General features: G+C 39.0%; 1 protein-coding gene across 4 annotated transcripts in view; it reads right to left on the reverse strand.

Annotated features, from left to right (window-relative positions):
- The window catches only part of Tex10 (testis expressed gene 10), a 42,607-nt gene extending 28,863 nt beyond the window's left edge, over positions 1–13,744 (reverse strand). Inside the window, exons 1-7 of one of the 4 annotated variants that reach the window (NM_172304.4) lie at positions 13,546–13,743; positions 12,384–12,619; positions 10,164–10,352; positions 8,561–9,273; positions 7,944–8,184; positions 3,049–3,161; positions 144–382 (exon numbers count right to left, since the gene is read on the reverse strand). In NM_172304.4, the coding sequence (NP_758508.2) occupies positions 144–382; positions 3,049–3,161; positions 7,944–8,184; positions 8,561–9,273; positions 10,164–10,343 (1,486 nt within the window). In that variant the 5' untranslated portion in view covers positions 10,344–10,352; positions 12,384–12,619; positions 13,546–13,743. Of the gene's footprint in view, positions 1–143; positions 383–3,048; positions 3,162–7,943; positions 8,185–8,560; positions 9,274–10,163; positions 10,353–12,383; positions 12,620–13,299 lie in introns of all 4 variants that reach the window. The other 3 variants (XM_006537956.3, NM_001355741.1, NM_001355740.1) reach the window with 3 other exon arrangements.
- Positions 13,745–17,092: the final 3,348 nt, after the last annotated feature.

Consider the following 17,092-nt stretch of genomic DNA (forward strand, 5'->3'; position numbering starts at 1 on the left):
CACTCCAAGAGAGGAGTCAAGACAGCTTCATAATGCTTAGACTAGCTGCCTTGTAACAGCTTAAATGTAACCAGCACAACTACATAGAGGGATGGCAATCACCATTTATGCCAGACCCAGATCTTCTCTCCTGCACCACCTACCTCTGTTTGGTTGCATCTGGATTAGCCTCCAAGAGACTCCAAGCAGCCTGTTCAGCTGCTTACTGTTCAATCTAGTGCCACCTTTAAGGGTCTCCGTCACAAACTTCCTTATTGTTTCTATCCAACTGGAATCATTCTGTAAGGTTGAAGCATTTGCCAGCGAGACCATGATATCAGACAGTGTTAAGTTCAGTAAAAGATGATCTACATTATTGGAGAGAACTGTGCAATGCTTGATGCTAAAAACAAAAACACACACACAGAGATCTATAAACCACACCTGCTTTTGAGCACTTAAAACAGCCTTATCAATAGATAAAAGGGTTTTTTTTCTTATAGTATTTATAATTTCCAAGCTGACAGAGTACTAGGCAACTTTAGGCCATAGTTCTGTACATAGATCTGTAAAAAAAGGACCCAAATTACAGCATCTATGACACTAGTCATTACTGTGTTACTGTCCCATGGACGGCAAATGGCATACCTAATACGTCATTAGAATCTTAAGATTTTTCACAAGACTTGTTAAGATGGAACAATCCTAACTCATTTCAGGATGGAAAAATCCTAACTCACTTCAAGACTTTTTTAAAAAGCAAGTATTTGTATTTGGTGGGACATTAAAGTAACATTTACATTTGCTTTATTTCAAGCTAACCATGTTTTAAAAGAACCACAAATTTCTCATCACAATTTGTACGTGTATAAAATAAAGACAGTAGCATTATGCCTTTAATCCCAATACTTGGGATATTTGAGTTCAAGAGCAGCATAGTCTATATAGTATTCTGGGCCAGTCAGGGCTACATAGTCTCAAAAATAAATACTAAATATTGTTTTAAAAAAAAAAAAAAGCTGAGCTAACCCCAAGGGCATGAGAGGGAAAGCTGGCCCTGGCCCTTGACAACTGCAGTATTCGGTAAGCTAGACAGGGCACTGCTGGAGAACTCACCCTCATGGTGTGGGTACAAGAAAGCAGGCAGGCCGGGCATGGTGGCACACGCCTTTTGATCCCAGCACTTGGGAGGCAGAGGCAGGCGGATTTCTGAGTTCGAGGCCAGCCTGGTCTACAAAGTGAGTTCCAGGACAGCCAGGACTATACAGAGAAACCCTGTCTCAAAAAAACAAAAAAAAACAAAAACAAAAAAAAAAAAAAAAAAAAACCACCAAAAAAAAAGAAAAAAGAAAAAAAAGCAGGCAGGCTAACCAACTCAGCTACCACCCAGGACTAGATTAAGGGCTTTGAGTTGGCCCACCTTAACATCTACCCATTTATGCAGTGCTGCCAGTGTGCAGATCCAAAGCTGCAGGATCTCCCTGACACAGGGCAACAACAGGATATCTGAAAGGAGTCCTGGTGAGGTTCCAGTATTGATGGTGTAGGAGAAGTCAGAGGCCTCAAACAAAACAATGACTCAATGCAATGAACATTTGCAATGAACATTTGCAAATAAAGCTGTGTGGACAAAGGGCATATTGTGGTACACACTGTAACACACTACAGTTTTTACTACAAGAAGTTGTTTGGTTTTTTATTTTTTATTCTGGGAGAGAGGAAGTTGCACGTGGGGAGCAGAGGTGAAAAGGTGAGGAGATGAGTGGGAATGGGATGCATGTGAAACTCAAGAGTCAATAAAAAGTTTTAAAAATGTAAAAGACACTGATCTAGGTAAGCAATAGTCTAATTTTATAATCTATATATTAAAATCATTTCATTTGTTTTCAACAAATAAAACACACTCCTTTCAAACGGGTACATGAAGGCCCAAGGACATCAGGTGTCTTTCCTCCATGGTGCTTCAACTTGTTTGGTTTTATTTTTAAATGTTTATGTTGTGTATGTGTGTGGGCACACAGGTGCCACACTTATGGATTTTAGAGGACAACTTGTAAAGGTCTAATTTCTCCTTCTACCATTTGTATCCCAGGAAACAAACTCAAGTAGTCAGGCAAGTGCCTTTACCCACAGAGCAAGCCACCTTTCTTTTTGAGACAAGATCTTTCATTGAACCTAAAACCTCATGAAATCAGCTCCTAAAATTATTAGGTAATAGTTTTCACCTGCAACTTTACTTACTGTGAGGCATTTGTGTCTAAATTTTTATTAAAAGAATAAAAAAGAAAGAAGGGACCCTGGTGTATTTGCTTAAAATATAAAGCATTGGGAAAGCAAAGAATGTGCTTTAAAATACTTTTTCTCTACAACAACCTGTTTATAATAAGCCAAGTATTTAGTGAATCCATGAAAAATTCAATTAACTTATCAATTCTGAGCAAAGTCCTTGAACTCTGCTCAAAGCCTCAGTGCTCTCCACCTGTCTTGTCCTTTGATACATTTAAGAATGTTTTGACAGATCTTAAATTCCCTTTCAAGTGTTTGCTCATCTGAGGCAATTACAATTTTACTATTCCAGCTTGTACTAGCTTGTCAAGTTTTATTACACAACCTATGCTCACATCTGCTCTCATCTGAAGTAAAGACTTAGATATTTTCTAGTCTTAATTATTTTTAAACTCCATCTCCTAGTACCCTTTCTGATTTCCTCCAATTCTCTCTATTCTTTCATTATCAGTTTCTTGGTATACATATGAGAACAAAAAGATGATAAGCTACCTGCCTCAGCAATTTTTATTCAATTCCTATTTATGTAATCTGACAAAATCTATAGACTTATAAAAACAAAATAAAATGCTAGCCCTAAGGCCTAGTGATTTGTTCAAGATTAGCCTGACTACCTGCCTGCCTTTCTTTCTCCCTCCCTCCCTCCCTCCTTCCCTTTCTTTCTTTCCATAAAAATTTAGACACAAATGCCTCACAGTAAGTAAAGTTGCAGGTTAAAGCTATTATCTAATAATTTTAGGAAATAAAGCATTTTAAGTCCACAGTGGAAAACAATTGCAATACCTTTTATTTGTATCTTTCTTCCGTTGCTTGGTTATTTCTTTTAAGGCATATGGAAAATGACTCATAAAATGATGTTTGAAATCAGTAAGATAATTTTTTCGAAGCCATGACTCCTATTGAAATAAAACTGAGATTAGAAAACACTCAAGACAAAATGTAAGTAATTAACAAGCAGAAATCATGTCAATATCTAATTATTAATGTCCCATATCTTAAGACTACTTCTGCTGATGCCAAAATACATAAATAAATTTTAAGATCAAAGTAAACTGTTAGACCATCCTATTTTATTCACGTATCATTGTGGCACTTGGTTTTTCCTGTACTACATTTATCAGCTGTTTAAGACAAAGAAGAGTAAATGAGATTTGAGAAAAATTCTGAATTGCTCTTTCATTAACTTACATTTTTAAATACCTTATCTTCAGAATACTTCCTGACAGCCTGAACTCTCTGCTCCTCCCCACCTGTTTTCATGTATGCTTTTAACCTTCTACTTCACTGTCATCTTTACTCCTACAATTGACATTCTATATTACCGTCAATGCCACCAGAAAGCATGCACCATAAATAAGAAGCACCTTATCAACAATGCTTACACCTTTGTCTCCCAAGTTCAGAACAGCAAGCACTGTAATAGTCTAGATTTCTGCAACAGTCCATACACATCCCATCTAATGCAGCAGTCATCTATCACACTGAGCTACCAAGTACGTAAAACTATACCTAGTGTTTGTTCCCAAGCTCCAAGGGCAAAAAAGTGGCCAGGAAATCTGAGGAATTATGTGTGTTGTGTAGTATGTACATGCTTATGTAGGGCCCAGCCCATAGGTCAATCTCAAATGTTGCTCTTCAAGAAGTATTCATCTTGATTTTTATAAAGCAGGGTCTCTCGCTGGCCTGGAGCTTAAATAACAGGCTAGGGTAGCAAAGAAACCCCAGGAATCCACCTGTCTCTACTGCCCCAGATTCTAAGTGCATGTGTCACAATGCCCAACATTTACATCTCATCAAACTCAAGATCACTGTGCCTAGGCAGTAAGCACTTTAACCCACAAATCTCTTTGCTCCTGTCTAGCCCTAGAATTATTTTAAAACCAGTTTTCATTACATAACCAAGGGTAGTCTGGAACTTGGAAATCATCTTGCTTTCATCTCTTGAATGTTGGGTGAGATGGCCAGTTTTTAAATCATGTAAGAAGAAACCGCGATTTAAGGTTAGGCTCCATAAGGTCAGGCTACATGCAATCTTGTAGGACACGTCCTTAGTGATTGATGCAGGAGGGCCCATGCTGTTATGGACGGTGCTACCCCTAAGCAGGTGATCCAGAGTTCTACAAGAAAGCAGGCTGAGCAGCCCAAAAGCAGCACCCCTCCATGGCATGGCCTCTAAATCAGTTCTTGTCTCCAGGTCCCTGCCCTGTTTGAGTTCCTGTCCTGAATTCCTCCAATGAACAATGAGTTGGAATTTTAAGCAAAATAAACTCTTTCCTCCCTGAGTCACTTTTAGTGATAGAGTTTCATCACAATAGACACCTAAGACTGAGACTACAGGTATATCCCACCCTGTCTGGCTTGAATTTTAAATTATAATGAACTTAATCAGATCCTCTTTGAGTACATTGATGAAAAAGCATGGTTTTAACTTCTAATTTTCATGAAGTAACAGTAATGAAACGGAAAAAATAAAAGTAAAGCAAACATTAAAATATAAATCTAAGCTACAAAACATTTATAGTGATCATAACACTGTTCCTGACACTATAAACATTGCACCCTAAAAGAAAAAAATGTTATATTCTCATTTGCATTCTTAACACTAGGTATACATTAAAGACATATACATGAGAAGTGGGTAACCCCAATACGTCTTCAATCACTACACTATGATGTAAAGTATCTTGAGATTTCTTTTTGAACTGAAGACCAAAGCTTCAAATTATTTTAAAACAATTGAACACAAATTAAAAAATTTTTTTTTCAAGACAGGGTTTCTCTGTGTAGCCCTGGCTGTCCTGGACCTCACTCTGTAGACCAGGTGTTGTAAACGCGAGTAAATCAAATGCATGAAAGGGCTCCAGCAGTTCTAAGCAATCAGCACATCTAAGACTACATTTGATCCAGATGTCAATTCATAAAAAATAAAAAATAAAAAAAAATCTAGTAAAAAATAAAAAAATTAAAATTTGGCCTATGTCTGTGATTTATGCTCAGAGGTCAAGGAATGTCATTTCCTTCTTCCTAAACATTAAACCATTCTACGGGTCACCCAACACTCTATTATTCTATTACTGAAGGTAAGAAAGAGGAGCAGTAGGGATGGTAAAGTACATTAAAATGTCCTTTAATATCATTATGCAGATAAAATTTTATACTTCTTTATATGATAAGAGCTCTTTCTTACAAGTTACTACAGTTTAGCAAGTTGTTTTTAAATATTTGGAGGCTAGGAACAGCTCAGCAGTACAGCTAAGGCTTTAGGTTCCATCTTTAATACCACAAATTATGTGTGACTATGTATATATACATTATTTCAATATAAACTAGCCAGCCCTTCACATAAGATTTTTGCTTTAATTACTTGTATGTGTATGTAGGTGTCTGTGTCTCAATCTATATACATGAGTGCAAGTGCCCATGAGGCCTAAGGCACTGACTTTCCTCGAGCTAGCGTCACAGGCATCCAGGGTGGAGCTGTGGCACATTCAACATAGGCAAAGGGAAGGAAACCAATGGCCTCAGCACTGTACTCAAAGGGCAAGAGATGGCTCAGCGGTTGAGAATCTGAATTTAGTTCCTGACATCCATGTAAGAGCGCACAACCACCCACAGCATTAGTTACAGGAATTCCAAACCCTCTCCTAGCTTCAGCATTTATCAAGTACATGGTACACCCACATCTATACAGGCAAACACTTATACATCTAAAATAATAATTTAAAAAATTAAAGAGAAAAAAAGCAGTAAACATTTTAACCACTGAGTCATCTCTCTGACCCTATTTATATCAGTTATAAACATTATCTCAATTTAGTATTCTAGTCTTCAACAGTCTATAGTCTTGATACACCTTAAGTATCCCACGTAAATGAATGCTACTAGACAGCCCTGTAATGATAAAAGTTACAAAGCACACTATTTTAAATATCCACTAAATTTCAAGTGGAAACTAGTACAATTAGATAATTTGCAGATTCTGTATTTCTTAACACAAATACCACAAAAACATTAAAAGTGATTTTCTTCACTAGTATTTTCTTACTAGTCCCACGGCCATAGCAAGTATCATAATTTCTATTTTTCTTCATCTTTCAGATGGAAATACTGACTGGTGAGTTTCATCCTTATAAATCCATTTTAAGTAGAAAATATATTAAACTAAAATGCATTTTAATAGACCAATTAACCAAATACCAGATTTTCTCCTAGGCTACCTTAAATGTACTCATACACTTATTACTAGCCTATGATGTCTGATATAATGTCTTAAAATGAAGTAGGAATACCTCATAGAATGTATCCAATGGCATACTAAAAGTAAAAGACAAATCATTGTACAAGTAAAGTTTTAACACCACTCTTAATCAGAAAATTTCCAAGGCACATCATTTTTAATGAAGAATTGGGGTAGATCCACTAAAATTACAAATAGAGATTTTTCTAAGCTATATACATTACTGTCAACTTACACCACAAACTGCCATGAGAACCAAGCTTTGTCTTCCTGCAGCCAGGCAGTGGTGGCACAGGCCTTTTATCTCAGCACTCGGGAGGCAGAGGCAGGTGGATTTCTGAGTTCAAGGCCAGCCTGGTCTACAGAGTGAGTTCCAGGGCATCCAGGGCTACAGAGAAACCTGTCTTGAAAAATCAAAAAAAAAAAAAAATCCTGCAGATAGTGATGGAGTAGCAATAACAGAACCCTTAAAACATGTCTTAATACAAATTACAAATCCATAACGCTTTTCAAAGTCTTTACTTTTTATTTTACACAGCATAGTGACTCATCCTAATCTATTGCTCAAAATAAAGACTAAATTAAAAACAAAAGTCATGCCTTCTCAGTGTCGCATGTATACAGGCAACTTTAAAAGACTCCAATGAGTCTAGCCAAAACTCCGTGCAAGAGATTTTCTGTAGAGCAGATGTCTCTCGTTTTAAAGCAGTGCTCCTGTGGCTGTCCTTCTGGTTCCTTAGCAAAGGATCTCACAGCTTTGGTCTACCTCACCTGAACTACAAACATATGGCATATTTCACTACCATCACTATGACTTCAGTAGAGTCTTCAACTGCTACATACGATATCATGACATAATAAAAGGAACCACTTAATAAGCAAATTTTCAATCCCCTGAGAAATCTTCAGAATGTTCCTAATCAATTTGCCACAAACTACACTGGTTTGGTTTGTTTGTTTAGTGATAGAGAGAGTATAGTGTCACTCTGTAATCCCAGCTGACCTGTACTTTCCTTTATGTAGACCACGCTGACCTTGAACGCAAAGATCTGCCTGTCTCTGCCTCCCAAGTGCTAAGATTACAGACATATGCCACAACATCCAGCCTATAAGCAACAAATTATAATATTACTATGAATCACTTCTAATAAAACTAAATACAAATAAGCAAAGTATTATTTCACTGAAAAAATTAATTATTTCCAGCTAATAACCTCACAAAACAGTTACGCATTTCACTGAAAAATATTTTAAAATCCATTTAATAACCTCTCACAAACTATTTTAATTGGTACTTTTATGAAAAAATAAAAGTTTACCATTAAACTATGGGTGGTCTTTAGAGAACACATGTCCAACCAATAGTAAAAGCTGATTTCTAATCTAGATTATGATAAAAGGCATTACTAATTAAAATAAAAGAGAATCCACTACTTCTCACCAACGTATGGGTTTCATCCTGCTGCTTCGAGAGTTTCCACAACAGTGAAATGACATTCAGGACTTGCTGCATAACCTGCAGAGGCTCTCGCTCAACCCCACTCCCAACAGAAGCTGCTAGTTGTGGAGGTAAAGCTTCAATCCAGCATTCAATTAACAATGGAATTATTATCTCAATGAATCCTTTCAGGTTTTCAGGGGATGACAGGTCTTCATCCACAGTGCCTAGTGTTCCCAAGCACCTACCAGGGAAAGGTAAGAATTTAAAAAGTTAATAATTACAAAATGTGTTGTACCCTGCTTAATTTAAATATAAAATACTGTAAAACGAAGCACCATGAACTATCAATTACATATATCAAAACTGATAAGAAAAACAAAACACTAAAACGGCAAAACAAACAAATTTAAATTTTACTACTAATTAGGCTTTTGCTACAAATGAAAACACTTTCAAATGACTCTTGCCATTGGGAGTCATCTAATCAACTCACCATTAATAACTACATGAAAATTATGAAAGACAAGTATTATGTGTTTCCACCATTAGCCATTAATTGTCAGTAGTTAAAAATTCAATATAGGAAAACTGAGTGTGGACGTAACTGAAATCCTTACCGTAGCCTGAACTGTGAACTGACATTTGGCTGTGAACCCCCATTTTCATAAACCTGGATCTGTTGCTGGTCGTTGGCATGATCCTTCCAGTTGATAAAAATGGAGTTGCTAGTGGCATGGGGAGTTTCTTTTTGTTCCTGAAGTCCTTCACTTTCTCTCAACCTACTGGATCCATCTGCCAAGGCCTGAAGGAATTTACTGAGTCTTGCTAAGACTTTCAGCCTCCATTGCTGAGAAGTGACTCTCCGATTAGGATTTACAGAAAGTATCCAAGACTGGGATCTGTCTCTATTTACCAGTCCTTTGGACAGCTGCTGATGAGAAATGAGTTCTACAAAGTTCTTAAGCAATATACTGCTACGGCCAGTAATGAGAGCTGGATAATGCTCCAGCAGAATGTCCAGAACTTTTAAAGAGTCCTCCTGAATTCCTTCAGTAATGTGAGTCATGGCACTAGAGAGATGGGCACTTACCAAAGGAAAAAATGGAGAAATGTGTTCAGTTCGTATTTTGGGGGCCAGGAATTGAAGAAGTTGAACTGCTGCTAACCGTACATTAGCATCTCTATCTGTAAACACAGCAGTCACTTCACTTAATATGTTTGAGAGGTGTGCATCAATTATAAATGGGTATTGAGACAAAAGGTCTTTAAGTCCAAGAAGAGCACTTTGTTTAACACCACCACTATAGTGATGCATCTGTGACAGCAAATCCTATAACACAAATACAGATTTTAGGTATGGACATTAATACGTATCACATTCAAGCAAACATTTTTAACTAAAACTATGATAAGCTGAAGTCCTTGTTCAAGTATAAGTATTTCCAAATGTTGGCTAACTTTTCTAAGATCTGAAACACTTTCATATTTAAAATATCTTATCCTAATAAAAATATAATAGTTCTCTCTTCAGTTATTTTTTTTTTACATTAAACTACATACAGGTTTCGGAACACTATGATTTAAAGAGGCATTAATCAAGAGTTATTGCAGACCTACTAACTAATGCAAACATTGTAAGTGAATTTATCCTTTCCAGGCTTAACAAGATCTTTCTGCACACTTCCATACAGTGTGTTTCATTCAGAGGATGCTATCTGGTAATTTTATTCTCCCAAGATATATCTCATAATACATATACAGATATTCCGAAAATCTTATAAAATAGGAAATACAACACCATTCTTGTCCCAAGCTCTTTACTACAGACCAGTAATAAGTTATGTGCTACAATTACTTCAAAAACAACTACCCATATCTTACCTTAATCAGCTATAAGAACAGAAAAACTACCAAGAACTTGAAAAGAATAAACTAAATGCAAGAACTACTTCCAGATAACATACACTATGCCCTCACCCCCAAGTTTTCTATGAAACAATCAATATGGATTTGTTTAGTAAAACTTTCTGAAGTAGGAAAGACAATACCAAGATTAGAGACAGGCAATATACGAAACCTAAACACTGTATAACAATACACCATATGGCCCTAAGGCAAATCATTTACTTTAAGAGATTAAACAGCTTTTCACAAGAAATAACATTCTACATAATGTGAAAGAAAAAAATTCACATTATCAAAAAAAGAGTCACAGTTTACCTTTATGTTAAGCTTTCTATTGTTTGTCGGAAGTGTTCTATCCTCTTTAAGTTGTTCAGGCAAATGTATAGCCTTTGTCTTAAAGTTTGTAGCTGTAGCATTTTCTAACTTGGGCTTCTTTTTACCAACTTTTAGTTTTACTTTCTGAAAATCATCTTGGCGTTTCCTTTTTTTGGTCATTCTTTAATGCTGTCAGAAAGAATGGAGACAATGATTAAAGCAAGGATAAGCGGTAAAAAAATAAAAATATTGTTTTCCAATATTTCTATTACTCTAACACCTCAAACATCACCATGAATCATGCCATCAATAACAATGCCGAAGAATCAGAATAGACAACAGGCAAAAAACCATTAAAGCATGCAAGAATTAGTTTGGTTAAGAAATGCTGAAAACAAGTCATTAACAACAACAACAAAAAAAAAAAAAAAAGGAAAGAATCTTGTTCTTTAACAAAATTCTTTCTTTGCAAGGTTTTCTGAACCATATAAAATTGTCAATGTGCAGTGGTGGCACACGCCTTCAGTTCCAACACTTGGGAGGTACAGGCAGGCAGATTTCTGAGTTCGAGGCCAGCTTGGTCTACAGAGTGAGTTCCAGGACAGCCAGAGCTACACAGAGAAACCCTGTCTTACCAAAAAAAAGAAAAAAAAAGAAAAAAGAAATTGTCAGTGTGCTACACAGAAACCTGAAATTTTTTGGTGTTCTTTTTGTTTGGTTTGGTTTGGTTTTTTTCCCCACTCTGGAACATACCACAGGTACACTTCTGTTAGAAATGCACAGTACTCAGGATTTAACAAAGTGTGAAAATTTTGCTATTTTTAATGAAAGAGATAATTAGGTTAAGTTTCATGAATCAAAGCTAGATGCTACAAACCAATCAAACAACAAATCAAATCAAAACAGAACAGAACAGGTAGGACCCAAGCAGGCAGTAAGGAAGAATGAGTATCTTATGAGCAAGAAAGCCAGGTAAAGGTCAGGAGTGGGAACATGCCTGCTAAGGACAGAAATAAAGGCACATTTTCATCGTTATAGTCGTAAATAAAAAAACAAAAAAACAAAACAGTATCCACCCTCTGCACCCCTCCCCCACCCCAAAGGTAAGCAACAAGATAACAGGAAATGTGATTTAAGAGGAATAAGAAAAGGACTAGTCAGGCCACTAAGTAAACAACTCAAGCACAACCAGATCACCTTGTACTTTTCTTCATTCTCCATTACATTCTTTCACCTTCCATTCCAATTTTCTTGCTCACCAACCCTTTAATCTGCATGCTTCCTGCCCATTCCAAAGTCACTGGCTTTAAATAGTCCTTATTTCTACCCGATTACTACTCAAGCTTCCCACTGGTAAATGCTTTGTCTACACTGTCTCCTCTATGAGCCCCTGGCCATGGTCATCAGACAGCTTTCTACACACAGATGTGACAAGGACAGGGAGCTTTCCTTGCTCTTATTCTTTATAAATGGGGCACTCCCTAACCATGCCAAGGCACCAAGCCTCGGCAGGCACTCAGGTGGCTCCCACAACCCTCTCCAGCTTTTCTTAAAGCTCCTTTCACATTCTTCAAAAATAATAAATTCTGTCTTCCACTGCACACCCAGTTGAGCACTTCTGGTCTAACAGAATTACCTTAGGTCATAAAGTCATAATGCTACACATGGGAGATTTAAAAGTAAATAAATAAAAGTTTACAGTGCTGATAGAATGAATGGATGAATGAATGAATTCTGCTAAGACAGCATATCCAAATTCATAGATTTATGACCTTAGGACCCCTTAAGTAGAAGTTGCCTACTACACAAGAGGCTAAGAGCTGGCTTTAAAGGGAGCACAGTGCATTTGCCTGTGTCAATACTAGACCTGCAGAAAGACTGCTTGAGCTCAGGCACTTTGAGGAACCTGATCAATACAGCAAAATACCATCTCCATTTAAAAAAAAAAACTATTTCTAGAATCGGTGTGATTCTTATCCAAACATATTTTCTACTGTGGTTATGTATCTATAAGCCAAGGTACAGTTACCAGATTTTACCAGATTAAATAAGTAATTGCCCTGTCCATGCTTACCATACCCAGAGCTGTAAGCTGACAGTTGTTTCAAGCACACATGCATGTGTTAGTCAGCCTCAGGACCAACACCTACCAAACATACAAGCCTCACACACCCAGAAAGCCCCGGGACTCATCCCTTTTAATACAAAGCTGGTTTTTACCTATTAAGCAAGCATACTCTGTAAGTTTTTTCTTACAATTTTATCAGTAGTGTTTCCAGAGATAAAAGAAAACGGTTCACAAGAAAGAAAAATTGACCCTGTGACATCTTGCATTATCCTCTAGGCACTCTTTCACGTGTGATGATGGGTCGGTCGGTCTGTCTCTAGCAATCTACATCAGACCTCATTCTCAGTAAGTTGTGCCGTATCACTTCAAGTACACTCTCATCAGTCTGCTAGGAAAATTATGAGGGCTAATAACTTTTAAATCTCGACAATTATTTACAGAAACATACTGACAATTTTTTTCCCACTAGGAACTTGGTTAAAGTTCCATTAGATGCTGCTATTATTTCCATTTAAAGATTTTCGTAACACTGGAAGTCAAATAGCTCTACTAGACTAGACCACTTTTACAGCAGTAGATAGTACAAGGAAGCTAACTCCAGCCTCGGAGCCTGAGCTCTCACTGGACTTGATCACCTTTTTGGTAAGCTTGAAAACTCACATACACATACACATACACATACACATGCCTGCTGCAGGTCAGTCTTAATGCTAACCTGAGCGGAAGAAAGACTGCAACTTAAGCAGACTCCCAAGTAGTTTGCCCTGCGGCCAGCCCATTACCTTTCCTCCTTATTTCCAACTATTCCCGCTCTCCAAAAGAAAGGAAGAAATCAAGGAGAGAAAGTAAGCATTGCAGCAGTTGGCCTACGGTGATTCTCTCCAACCCTTCGCGTCTCCAAAGTTCCCCAAATTCGAGGGGGCAGAAAGAGAGGGTCCTCCGTCAAGGGGAGGGGGAGGAGGGCAGCGATCAGATCCGCCCGCCCGTTTTCGAGCTCGCACACCAAAAATGGAAACTCCGTTTGTCTTTTTTTTTTTTTTTCCCAAAGAAAAACCATGGTTCCTATACCTCAGTGGACGTCGAGTGGAGTCTCTGGCCCGACCCCCACACGCCGGCCTAACACCCGCCGAGCCTCCGAATCGGACCGCGGCCGCTTGAGGCGTTTCGGAAGCCCCTCGGCCGGCTCTCACGCTCGGGGTGGGGGGACAGCTAGGACCCCGGCCGCCCTACCCGCCGCCACAGTCCGTCCCTCCGCCTGGGCCTCGCGTGTCCGCGCCCCAGAAGAGCCGTGCAGGACAGACAGACGCCGCTCACCTGAGAGCCCGGACGGACCCGGAACGCGGAGACGCGGCGGAGAGCGAGCGACCGTCAAGCCCCGCAGGAGCACGCCGTGAACCGCCGGCCGCAGGCTTTCCGCTCGCTCCCAGAGCGTGTTTTCAAATCGCCTCGTCCTCACGCGGACGCGTCTCCTTCCGCCGCCCGGAAGTGGGGGCCCTCCCTCGCCGCGCTCACGTGACCGCAGGTCGCAATCGCGCGCAGCCGGAGGGCGGGTCCAGATTTGCACGCCACGCCCCCTCTAAGAGGGGCTGCGCCGGAAGCTGGAGGAAAGAGAGGAGGGTCTAGGGTCCAGCAAGCCGAGTCAGGTCTTCCAGCATCCTTGGCTTGGAGGATGTTGGCTGGTTACAGCTTGAAAGGCGGTCTTCTCCCCCCAAGGACTTCAGTTCTTCAAACCTGGAGCTAGAGAAAAGTATAAACTGAGCTTAATTGAGGAAGGAAAAAGTTTCGGACAGCAAAGATAGCATTTCTGGGAAGGGTAACCTGGACTAAAGGCAAATAGACAAATGCTAAGAGGTTACAAACTATACCTTGTGGCAGAGTCCCGGAAACCTAGGACAGGGTTTTCCCCAATTCAACATTTTCAGCATATAATTAACTTCTACTAATCAAAGTAAGTGGATTTAGAGAAATTTGAGACATTAAAATGCCTACAAAGAAGATGTGAAGAAAGAAATCTTGAAAACAAAACCATCTAAAGATTGACTTAGCCACATATAAGGAAAAGCATACAGATAGAGTGTCAGCCTAGAGTCAAATTTGTCTTTGCAGCTTCCTACATATAAGAACTAGAAAAGCCTAATACCTTATATTGAGGTTCAATATACGAAGTAGGGATAAAACGATAATAACTAAATTCAGGAGACCCAAGCATCAGAATTAAGGTCACACCTCCTCTGTGTTAATGAATAAAGAATAAAGCCAAAAAGCCACCACACAGACAACCTCCCCTCCCCCACCGCACCTGCCTTGGGAGTTGATGACATTATATGTAAAACTATAAAATAAAAAAAAAATTATAAAGGCTTATGCCACCTAGATATGCCCCCTAAACTCCAAAATGCTACCAGCTTATTCAGAACTTCTCCCTTCAGCTTTGCAATGTATATCTATCTCAGTATCAACAAGGACTAAAAGATAACTCTGCACATCCATTCTGAAATATTTTCCTACAACCTCTTCACCTTAAATAGCATCCCATCCTGCCAGTTACTCAAGCCAAACCTTAAAAGCTGGCATCTTTCTGAGACCATGTGGCTTCTAACCCAGGAGAAAAACCAGCTGGCTCTGACTTCCACTATTAATCACCATCTCCCTGGCTACCTTCAAGGTCCACATCACCCCGATCAGAGGAAAGAGCCGGGAACACATTTCTCTCCATCTTAGACCCCATACAGTCTAACATTTGCAGAGCAGTTCTCGGAATATTTTTTTATATATGGCAAAGCATGTCACTATAAAACTCTTCGGTGGTTCCCCATGTCACTTACCCCCCCAAATCTAGAGTCCTTCTGATGGCCTCAAATCCTACCATATTGGAACAGTCCTTTGCAGTCCTCTGAGCACTGTTTTGCTATGTTCCCTTTTCTCTCTGTTCCTGTGACCTTCACTTCTTTGCTCTCCTTAAATACAAGAGACGTGTACCCCTTTATCTTTCTAGTTAGACCTTTTCTTTATATTCCTATCTGCCTGAAGTACACAACCCAGTAAATCCACTGGACAAATTTCCCTCACTTGAATTTGCTCAAACATCTTCTACCTTCAAGGTATGCCTATCCTGGTGGCCTGAATTAAAAATCATAACATATTGTCCTACATATAGACATTTCCTTCCTCTGCTCAACATTTTTCTTTCTTAGGGTGTACCACCTTCTAATGTACTGTATAATTTACATACCGCTTACTACCTGTCCCCCTCACTCACCACTAAAATATATGTTTCATGTTGCACCTCTGTTTGGTTCAGTCTATATCCTAAATACCTAAAATAGTGTATGGAGCATAGTAGGCCCACAATAAATATCAACAAAACACATGCTATTTGGTAATGTTCAGCCATAGTTCTTTTGTTTCCTATTTTGGTGTAGAACAGAGATTATAGACTCAGAGAAAAGCAGGCCTGGTGGCTTTGTGTGTGGCTAATATAAATATTAATGGTGTGGGAAAAAAAAAAAGCAGTCACTTTCGAACAATGGGCAATATTTACCCTGAAGGAATGCAGAGCAAAATTAAACCCCCAGAAATGTTTATAAGAAATCTAGTCTTTAAATATGGGTAGTGTTCTTTGGATTTGAAGTTGGTCCCCAGCTAACCACACCATTGAGAGGTGATTGACGCTAACTCCATGGATGATTTAATTAGCTTACCATTGATAAGTTCAGACTGAATAAGCAATAAGAAGTAGTTTTGGTTAGAAGGAAAGGCTGGTGGGGGTGAAGCGCTCCTGGCCCTTTTGAGTATGCCTCTCTCTCTCTCTCTCTCTCTCTCTCTCTCTCTCTCTCCTTCTCGGCCACTTCAAAGTGAGCCTGTCTTTTCTAGGTGCCACAGGGCCAAACCAGCAAAGCCGGTTGGCCATGAAGTGAACCCTATGAAACCATGAACCAGAGTGAATCTTTCCTCTTTTAAATTGTTTATCTCAGGTGGTTTTTGTCAGAGCCATAAAAAGTGACTGACACAATTGCCAAACAGATAACATTCCCCCTGAGTTTTAAAACTGTGTGTGCCAACAAAACAGTTATGAACAGGCTGCTAGTTTATTGTCTCTACTCTAAAACATGAAAACTGTGAGCATAAAGACTGGACTTCTCAACTTGTAAGTGACAAATTCTACAATTACAAGGAATATCTACTTAGAGATCTTTGTTACATAACAATACTAATTAGCAAGATTTCTTGACCTAGGCCAGAAAAGCACTGTTTACAGTAAACAGGCATTCTAGAATGTAAAGAGGAGTGTATTCCTAACACTCGCTAATTGGCCACACAAGTGTTCATTTCTTTGGCCCTTACAAAACCAATTGGCTAAAATAATAGAAATACATTGGCCTTCAGTTCTGGAGACTGGAGTCACTAGAAATCAAGACATCAACAATGTTGATTGCTCTTCAGACTAAGAGAGAGAATCTGCCCTATTCCACTCCTTGCTCCTGGAAGCCTTAGATATTCATTGCAGATCCTATTCTCTGTATTGTGCACATCGACTACCCTGTAGGTATGCCTCTGTGTGTATGTGTTCAAGCTTCCTACTTTCATAAATAATGCAAACTAAGGGGTCTTTGAAATGAGACAGCCTGAGGGTCTTGATCAGGTTTGTATTCAGGCAGGAAAAATCTGAAGCACAATACGTAGCACGGCAAACAGAAACAACGGTTTAGAAAAGATGTTTATTGGGGGATGAGCAGATGCAGAGAGAAAAAGGACCCACTGCAAAGCACAAATCCAGTCTTGAGGCCTAGTGGTCCTCTCAAGTGTTTAGTGTTGGTCAGTTTGAAGAAAGCTAGAACGGTTTGATTGGCCCAGAACTGTT

The sequence above is a fragment of the Mus musculus genome, chromosome 4, assembly GCF_000001635.26.
Source record: "Mus musculus strain C57BL/6J chromosome 4, GRCm38.p6 C57BL/6J".
Lineage (NCBI taxonomy): Eukaryota > Metazoa > Chordata > Mammalia > Rodentia > Muridae > Mus > Mus musculus.